Source organism: Montipora capricornis, chromosome 2 (assembly GCF_036669925.1).
Source record: "Montipora capricornis isolate CH-2021 chromosome 2, ASM3666992v2, whole genome shotgun sequence".
Taxonomy (NCBI): Eukaryota; Metazoa; Cnidaria; class Anthozoa; order Scleractinia; family Acroporidae; genus Montipora; species Montipora capricornis.
In genome coordinates this window covers 59916622-59926990 of record NC_090884.1, presented here as the reverse complement: position 1 = coordinate 59926990, position 10369 = coordinate 59916622, and the positions used below count along the sequence as shown (strand labels likewise).

At 39.6% G+C, this 10369-nt stretch overlaps 1 protein-coding gene across 1 annotated transcript in view; it reads right to left on the bottom strand.

The window, feature by feature from the left end:
* The window catches only part of LOC138029527 (short transient receptor potential channel 6-like), a 42727-nt gene extending 32696 nt beyond the window's left edge, over positions 1-10031 (bottom strand). The window contains exons 1-2 of the mRNA XM_068877239.1: positions 8883-10031; positions 7325-7718 (exon numbers count right to left, since the gene is read on the bottom strand). Coding sequence (XP_068733340.1) covers positions 7325-7718; positions 8883-9620 — 1132 coding nt within the window. The 5' untranslated portion in view covers positions 9621-10031. The remainder of the gene's footprint in view (positions 1-7324; positions 7719-8882) is intronic.
* Positions 10032-10369: the final 338 nt, after the last annotated feature.

Genomic DNA, 10369 nt, shown 5'->3' with positions numbered 1-10369 from the left:
ATCGAACTCGGGACCTCTTGCACAGAAGGCGCGCATTAACCAACTGCGCAATCCTTACTCCTTGAGAGGATCTCCTGATCCAATGATAGTCCAATGTCCACTGATGGGCCAATGATTATCCAATGTTTCTCGTGGAACATTGAGGTCGAGAGGAAACAAAACTCACTGTGTTACCCGTGGGACCAGTCATTTCATTAAGTGTTTTCTTATACTCCACAACTGAAAATGAACCGAACTAAATTAATTTGTAAGTCAGATATCTCAAATACAAATGAGTAACAATTACTTTCAACTTTTGTCTCGTATCAGTTGCCGTATTTCTTCTCACTTCGTACTTGAAAGCGTTTTGTCGTGGCCATGACTTTAAAAAAACTTGAAATGACTCAGATTTCCGAATTTCATTGAAGGTCGCGGTGGACGCGCTCAAAAATTGGCCGCGCTTTCAAGACGCATGTCCTGATCACGTTCACATCCAAGGTTCACGCTGTTGTTTCCCTAGGGAGTTAGTGAGTTCTGTTCGCCCTGGGAGTTGTACAGATTTGGGGCCGCGTCGCGTGATACGTTCTCGTCCAATAGAAAACTGCATTTCAGTTGTTCTATAACAATAAATAAATGAATGAAAACTAGCTACCAATTCAGTATTGTACATACTTGGCGTATGGATGATATGATTCAGCGCTTCTGGTGCTATTTGGATGGTGGAGCGCCCGCTGAGAGGAAACATAGTAGGAGTACAATCTGACCACTCCAGTAGCAAATGCGATGTACAAACAAGAGAAAGATGAACAGAAAACGAAGTACATCTTTGAGCATCTTGTACAGTGACACTGCAATGGACCCATTGTTGAATGCACCTGGGAAATATATATGTGATAATTTTTTCTTGATGCAGTTGTCATTACTGGGCAACCGTCAGGGACACGGTATTTATGGTGAAATACTAGGATTTTTCCTTTTACTAAAATGTCATGATTTCACATCGTTCACTGAAGAATTATTTTTTACCTTTCAAATGCGAGGATATAGGTTGTCGTATGGTAATTAGCACGATTCGCCAATAAAAGCGACCTTCCCCTTCATTTTAAGATAATTTTTTGTTGCAATAAAATATAATTGTTCTGTATACATTTATTTATGTCTCAATTTGACATTGTAATGATTTTTTATATGTTGTTTCATGTCATACATGAACATGCGTGTTTGAGCGGTTGGTGACCACGTTTTCGCCATTTCGAAAATGAATAAAACAAGTTGTGTTTTTAATCAGTAGTCGAAGAGAAATTCCTATCCTCGCGCGACCATGTAATATCCCAAGAGCGAATTAGATAGGAGTGTTGTTATGGCATGAGTTGGCTTCCCAGCACCAGTTCGCAAATGAGTTAGCCTTTCTCAAAGTCGTTCGCTTGGTTTTCTGGTCTGGTGTGGTAGGATGATCGCGCTCCGCGCTCTCTGTCGCGTTCAAAAGCTCGACTTGTGAGCAAGTCTACAAATGAGTCTATTTTAGAATACCCGTTCCCGCGCAAAATCAGGTGTCATGTCCCTGAAAAAAAAGATTGCAAGAAGCAGTCACGCGGGACATAGCTTCTTCTGATTGGTTAAAATTGGCGGCTTTGTTTGTTAGGTGCGCAATGGTTTATAAAAGATAAATCCATTTGTTACTGTGCAGGGCCAAGAAGATCAAGACTCTTATCTGATTCACTCTTGATCGAACCCAGGTCCACAATGTTGGAGCTAGTGATTTCCCCATAGCGCCATCTCTGCTCCCTAGCGAATTAATGAACGTTAGCAAGTCTTTTATTTCTCCTTGAACCTCACCTGAAAAACATGCGTCAAGTGAAAGTAAGCCACTACAGAAGCACCAGCATAGAATACATCAGCAATAATGAAAACATTTTCCTGAGGTTCCCATTTCAACCCAAATCTGACCAAGGAGAAATCCATATCCCGTTAAGACGTCCAAAACATCAAGACGATCACTAGATCCACCCAATTCCACCACTTTGATAAGTAAATGCAAAATCCTTGTCTGAACGCCTCCAGGAATTCCTGAAGGCTAAGGCAAACGATAAAGGAGAGTACAACCCAGTCCTGTTCAGATAAAAAAAAATAGATACCGTCAATGCTCCGGGGAAGGAAGGGAGGGGGGGGGGGGTATTTATTTCAAGCACGTTTGAGAGGGAGGTAGTGGGGTCTTAATAGAGAGGGGAGGCTCATTTGAGAGGGGGGGGGGCTGATTTAAATTAGCGAAACGCATTTTTTTAAATTTTTAATTTGACTAAAATTATCCCTAACTAACTAACTAACCTAAAATACTATTAACTACATACTAAAAGCTGCTTTACAAGGATACCGTGTTAAATCCATTCAAATCTGCGGAGTCGTAGATTAAATTTAACGTGACGTAAAGATGTTGCTGCGCAGAGGTCACTGGATAGGTTGTTCCACAACCCGGCTCCGCTGTAAGAGAAACTCTTCTTTAAATAACTTGGTTGCGGGGCTGTGGAAGAGCCAATTTATTTTCAGTATTCCTTATTGTTCTTGCCAAAAGAACGGTATGATGTAAATAAGAAATACGAAGACGATACGATGTTACGTCGTTTCGAAAAACAAATCTAGAATTCAGATATTCAGGGGCCATCCCATTTAAAGATTTGTACTTCATAACAGCAGCTGATTCTAATCTTTGGTATTTGAGTTTACGCCAACCCAGTGACCGGAACAATTTCGTCGATGTTAGAGTCATAATTGGCACACATTAAAATACGGGCTATATGATTTTGGAGCTTCTGAAGCTTTTCAGAGAGTCCACTGTCACAGTTGCCCCAAACAACACTACAGTAATTAAAATGTGGTTGAACTAGGCTGTCATATACATTAATTAATATATTAATAGGTAAAAGATGTCGTATTGATTTCGCTTAATTGCGTCCAAAGCAGAAGCAATCTTTTTACAAATTTTCTGTATATGACATTTTGGTCGATGTGCACACCAAGAGATTTCGTTAGATGACACCTGCTTCACTGGATGGTCATTTATACTGAAAGAAGGAATTTCAGGAAATGTGGATAACTTCTGTCTCGATCCAACTAACATGAACTCAGTTTCTGTTAAATTCAAGGTCAGTTTATGGCTGATAGCCATGTGTACACTCTGTTTAAGTCATAGTTAAGACAGACATCAATATGTTTTAAATCTGCGCTTGCGAAGGTGAGGCTGGTGTCATCTGCATACATTCTAGGTTGCGAAAAATACAGACAATTTGGCAGGTCATTAATATAGACATTGTAATAGAAAAAGTAAAGGTCCTAAAATTATTCCCTGGGGACACCAGGACGTCAGTGGCTTTATAGCTCAGTTTGTTAGAGCGTCGCACCGGTATCGCGAGGTTACGGGTTCAAACCCCGTTGACGTCCTGAATTTTTCAGGCTTCTCTACGCAATTGCAAAAATTGCGTTCATAACTGCGAGGATCATAGCTTCACTTGAGTTTTCAGTAAGATAGTGGTATAACTGGTCATTACACTACCCGTTCAAATATTTTAGCCACGACTGGGATTACTGATATTGGTCTATAGTTATTGTGATCAATGCGTTTTCCAGAAGTTTAATACTATGGAGTAACCCTAGCCGACTTTTCCACTCATCAGGAAAAATACCAGTTAACAGGGATTGCTGAAATATATGTGAGAGACTCTGCAATCAATCAGGGCACTCCCGTAACAACTTAGCTGAAATGTTATCTAGTCCTGTAGCCTTCGACTTACAAAGTTTTGAGAGCAAAGAAAAATATATGTGCCGGTGTTGTTTCCTCAAAGACGAACTCCTTGTCAGATGCGCAAAGAAATTCTTCATAGGTGGTCTCAACATTCTCAAGAGTTCGGCTAAGGTTAGGTCCAATTTCAGTAAAGAAAGTATTTAATAAATTCAACAACGTACTGACTCTTTGATGTTTGTCCTTGGTATTGTATTTCATTTATGACAGTTTTATTTTATTTACGAGATGTTAGTTCGTTGGCCGTTTTCCAGGTTTTACGTTGATCTTTGTCACAACTATTGAAAGCAATTTTATAGTAGGCCTTTTTAGCAGACTTAATTTCCTGAATTACTTGATTTTTCGTTTTACAAACTGGTTCCATGTGGAGGGGTCTCTGGTTTTAATAGTTTTCCTCTTAAGCCGGTGTCTGAAGTTCATCCGCTTTTTTAATACGGTAGTAATCGAAGGAGACTTGGAAGGCCGCGTGCGTTTAGTTTTCAATGGGGCATGTCTATCTCAAACACTTACAAATGGATCGTTCCATTTTTCCACATATCATTGGGGTCGTAAAATTCCTTAATATCATCCCACGGTTGTGTCAAAATATCGTTTAGAAAATTAGTAAGTTTAAGTCTTTAAATTGCCTATAATTACTTAGTTGATTCCTTTTGAACGAACGGGAATTGAAATCTTACGGCATGGGTAGAACGTAGACTGAGCTGTGATCGCTTATCCCAACTTGAGACACCCCAGAACAGATACTATTGTCTTGATGACTAGTGAAAATAAGATCATTTAATGTGCTTGATGAAGGTGTGATTCGAGTTGGCTCATCAATAGACCTTTTTACCGATATGGCGGCCATTTTGATTTCTATTGTTTCGAAAGACATTATGGAATTCTCAGGGGACAAATTAATGTGTATTTGCCCCCCTTGGCATCCGATAATAGCTATTCGAAACAACAGAAATCAAAATGGCCGCCGTATCGGTCTATTAATTTTTTCAAACCATACATTTCGGTAATGCTCAAGAGGGCCCTTGTATGAATAATATCACTAGATAGTAAATTACGATTCATGTCACCTAGAAGATAATGTTCAACGCGTTCAGAATCTAGTCTTCCTAACTGTGTCAAGATGCGGAAAAAGATCGATATCAGAAGGTGAGTTTGGCGGTCTGTACCAAAAGTGACCACAGAAGGTTTTGATTAAGGCTGACGAATTCCAATGGATAAGATTTCCAGAAGCTGATCATCCAAATCCTCGCGGACAACGTAATTTATGTCCGAATGAATATAAAAGCAAACACCCCCACCAAATCTACTATAACAGTCCTGTCACAACGGATCACATCATAGCCCTCAACTTTTACGTCTTGGTCAGAAATACTACCGTCAAGTCTTGTCTCATTGATAGCCAGCAAATCAATCCAATTATAGTTTAAAAAATAAGACGTTCATCTAAATGTTTCAATAGACTTATAATATTTAAGCTAGCCATTTAAAACCCACGGCCCTAAGGAATTATAGAGTCTGGATTGCACCGGGAACTAGGTGGGGTTAAAATGAAATCGGAAGTCGCTCCCTCAGATAGTGAATGAGAATTAGATCAATGGACGATATGATTAACTAAATTAATTGCTAAAATGGCGATACCTTACCGGTAGCAAAACAAAAAAGGAAAAGAGAAACAGACTAGAGTTAAGATTCCCTACTTTGTGTTTTGGACCAGGGTAGTGACTGTCTAATACGGAGATTTGAGTGATATTATACACGTTGTACAGGTTATTTGCAACATATGTTTATTCACTTGCGGGAACCAAATCACATCTTCCAATAAATGAATCAACTATACCAGATAAGTCCAAATAAAGTGTTACTGTCGTGATTAATATAGTCTATCCTTAATTAATTTGCAATTGGTTATGAAGAATAAGTGGGGGAGGGTGGGGGGAGGGCTTAAAAGAGAGCGGGTATAATAACTTTCTTCCCCTGAAAAGGGGAGGAGGGGTTGGGGGGGGGGGGGCGGGGGCTCATTTGTAATCATTGGTAATGGTGATGCATTTATATACCGCACACATCGCATACAGTGTCATGGCGGTTTACAATTCTTTTTCTGGGGTGAGATCGGACTTTAGCCCATAAAGGCGCCTCTAGCAGCCGCAATAAGTCCATATTTGATCTTACCTACCTACCCTACCCTCGGGAGAACAAACCACAATACCTGGGATCTCCCCACTACTCTTCACGAACAGTGCGTGGGTTCTTGAATGTCCCACGGTGTTGAATGATAGTGTTGAAAATAGTGTTGGTTTACAGTCTTTCTCCGAGAAGACTTGAAAGTCTAACCATTTGAAGGTGAAATTGCTTAAGGCAGCACTTTCTCCTCAAATATTATAAGACCCTGAGTGTTGGTCCGCCTAGGATTTGAACTCGCGATCTCCCACACCAAAGATCGTTCACGTTGTCGGTAAAAGTACCCGCTCGGAAAACATATCAGTAAAATAGCTGCGATGTTAAATTTGAGAGACGTAAAAAAAAAAAAAAGCAAAGAAACTAGGAAGGCAAATAATTGACAAAGCACTTCTAACACTCCTAAGCCACTTATGTCTAAAAATGCAAGTTATTTAGATTCTCGCCTAATTTTCACTCCTACACGAAGGGTCCCTTAAATCTAAGCACTTGCTACCTATTTCCAACAATAAAGTAAGAGGAAAGGTTAGCGTTATTTTTAGCTTAGGGTAAATGCAGCTGTTTATTCTCACTTTAGGGTTGGGGACACTTTGTGACGTTTCTTGTCTGTATTCAGAGACACGAGTGATGCTGAAGTCGGACAGAAGAGCAAGGGGACACTTCGTGACGCTTATTGGAAGACACAGGAAGTGAAGTCCCTGTGGTGAAAATTGCGCCGAAGACCTAAGCCGATTCCTCTTGACAAGAATTTGATTGTTTGGAAATCACCAAACCCACATTTAATAACTGTTCTATTATACATTGCTTTTTGAAAAACTGTGAGTGTTTCAAGAAAATAATAAGAAAATAGACCGGTGCGTTCCTTGGTGTTTTTTGTCTGCATCGGGCGCGCACCTTACAGATTACGGCAACGTCAACGAAAACGTCACTTCAAAATATAACTTCGCGCCATCTTAAGTATTTCGCGATTATTCCATCTTATTCATGTTGTACAAAACGAGCAAACTATCACATTTTTAAAGAAACGATAGAAATGGATGGTTCATTGCTGTATGCTCGCGTTGTCGTCAAAACTTAACTTTTATTAGTTTGGTGTTTTCACGCTATTGTTTTATGGAGTACGGCCAAGAAATGTACTGAAATGCTGGCCGCGGAACGTGCATAACGATTATTTTACTTTTTTGTTTTTATAGCCAATAAAATTGCGTTGTCGTTGTGGTAGCGGTCGTGGTTGCTTAATTTAAAACCCTATTATCAACCTATCATGGATAACAATTATTCCCTAAGTTCTAAATCAACGAGAGGAAAGATAATGATTGTCATCTATAATAAAAGGAAACAATGAAGCTGGAAGTGGAAATAACCCGACTAGCTTACCTTTCCAATCCAGAAAATCTGTTATCTTTGTCCCAAACGCCTCCCCAAACGAGTTTAAGAAAATAAAAGAGAGAAAAAGCAAGTAACTGAGGTTGTGGTTGACAAACTTGTAGTAAGGGTGTTCGTATCTCTGTCTGAAACTGCACCAACCATAACCACGGGGTCCGGCACCGCAACCACAGCACAGGTGGTTTGCCAGGCACCCACCAGAACAGTCACATCTACATCTTCTTATCAATCGCAAAGGGATGTAAATCCAGGCAGAAAAGGCCACAAATATCAGTTGTAGAAGGGACCATAGCAGTATGACCAGAAGGGTTTTGTTCTGCCAGTGAGGCCACTTGTAGTAAATGATCTCATTCAGGATATTCTGACATTTGGGGCTTGTCACAAACTGCGAGTGAGTAGATATATAGCAACATCGTTACACAACCCTGAACTTTCAGTTGAGTTGATTGGAAATTAGAATTTTATTTCATTTCGAAAATATCGGACTTATTTTTTACCACAATTGCTTATAATCTCGCAATCTGATTGGCTAATTTCCCGTTGTCGATAAGAGTCAAGACAACGTTGCTCGCGTTATGTCGCGTCAACTTGTCACGATATGTAATAGCCAATCAGGAACCCTCATTTGGGAAATAAACCAATGATATTTCGAAAAAGTTATAGACAACGCTCCCTCTTTCTTTGTGTCATGATTTTGGTCACGCTGTGAAATAAACACTTTCTTTGGCGTTGAAATTTGTTTTTTTGACCATAGTGATGACGAGTTCAGACAACGCTGAACCACTTTCGATTCGTTAAATCGAACTTTGATATAAGAAAATGGATTAAAACTCACGAGCAGACATGTAGTTTTTTTTTTGTTCAAGCTGTTGTGGCTGTTACTAGAAATATGTGTTTGTAATTATTTTTTAACCAAGGGAAAAGGAATGACCTTTTTCTTTTTTTGCATATTAATATATAATCCGCGGCTCCACAATTTCATTTGAATCATTCCAGTGTTACAATATCCCAAAAGCTGGCATGCCGTTTCGTTTTTTTCGGTCCGTAATTTCGAAAGGTCACAAGTAATTTGAAACATCACTCGTTTGAGGAGGGTAAATATAGACCTGACCATTCAAGCGGCAAAAATAAAATTGAAGCAGCGTTATGACATGCTGCTAGTTGTTCATGCTGTCTGGTTGGCTTTCAACAATGGCTTCCATAGTAATAGAGAAATCGGATGAAATTATTTGGAAAACTGTTTCGTTACAGTCGTTAAACAATGTCTGAGCTCTGTTTAAGAATCACGTTAAGCACCTACCTCCTGCGATTAAATTGTGTCACGATTTATAATGAGCTATTGATCTTAAATTTCTTGGAAAAAGGCTCGAATTTTTTTTATTCAAGTATTTAGACAAAGAATACGTTTACAAAGAAAATAAATAACCAAACCTTGAGTCCATTCACCACCCTTAAATTTCTTTATAACGACTCAGTGAAAAAGGATCGAAAATTTGTATTCACAGAATTACCCAAAGGATTTTTTACATTGCAAATTAAGTAACCAAACCTTTTTCCTTTTCTTGTCCGCCGCAAACTTCAGAAGACTGACACTGTCGATGTACTTATCGAGACTGCCATTTAATAAACATCCAGATCCCTTCAGATCCATCATTTTGTGCCCTTGCTCCGAGTTACATTCCTCGATAACATCGGCAGCGAAATCTTCAAGTCTCTCAGCTTTTTTCCTGTATTCATCTTTGCTGAGGCGATGTTCGTAGATGGGAATATGCTCCAAAAGATATGCGTATCGTAAAGAGGTTTTCAAGACGTCTTCCTTTTCGTCTGGTGCGCATGAAGTCGAAGTGTCTGATAGCTGCAACCTTCTGTCAGGATCGGTTCTGTACCACCAATCCAAGCAAATATACTGAGGATCAGAGAATATTTCAATCCATGTTTTTTCCACTTCAAGGTCGGATTCCGTGAGCCTTTCTTCATCTTCGTGGTCTCCAAGTTCTCTTTTAACCTGCCTCCACAAGTACTTTACAGAGCTACTTTCCTTCAGAAGCTCGAGATCAGCAATAAAGTTACACAACTTTAGATTTTCTAGAGTCGGAACTTGTATGCCCTTAGTTTTAACTTCATTTATCAGCGCCAGAACTTTCTTACCATCTCTCTCTTGAAGGGCTTCCAAAAGCTCCTGTCTGTGCTGAGTCATACCTGCACTGGCGTTTGTTCTTGCTTCAGTTTCGTTTTCTCCCCGTTCGGAGACGGTTCTCCCACACATCTCTCCTCTAGTAGCATCCATCTCCCGTTGAGGTGTAAACAACACATGGAAGAATTGAAACAACGCGTTGCTCGAGATTCGTCTACATTCGCATTTGTCCCGGTTTCACCGGCAGTCGTTTCCTCCTGTTTTATAAGCGGTGGAGCTTTCCCCTTGAGAGTGCAATCAACTCGAAGTTATGAATATATATCGGCTTCCAAAGACAATCCAGAAACCGAAACACCGGAAGAAATTCAATTTCTATGGAAATGGAAACTAATGGAAATTTTATACTTTCCATAAATAGAATATGGCTATAGTTTTAAAAGCAATCAGTCACACCCATTAATTGACTGATGTAACGACATACCAATGTGGTTTACGGGGCCCCTTTACCGCTCCTTAAGAAGGATTACCTGTCTTACAGTTCAAGACACATCGCTTGGGGGAACCGGCGTTATCAGAGAACAAGAACGTCGACGACATCTTCGAGAACGTCATCTTTAAAAATGTTTTCTTGGGTATTGTTTTTTTAATAGGGCCATCGTATGAAGAACAAGGCATATCCATTTAATAATTTACAATAGTGACCTGGTATTCTAGAGTTTGGCGCTCCTCTTTATTAGCTTTTATTGAAATCTATACTGGCAAAAACTAGCGATGAAGCGTCCGACGTTTCGGCGACATCTTGGCGCCATTGTCAAGGGAAATTAAATTAAATATGCGATCTCAAGAGTAACTAAGAGTCCAGAGTCATTAAATTTGCATGAGTTACACATGCAAATTTAATG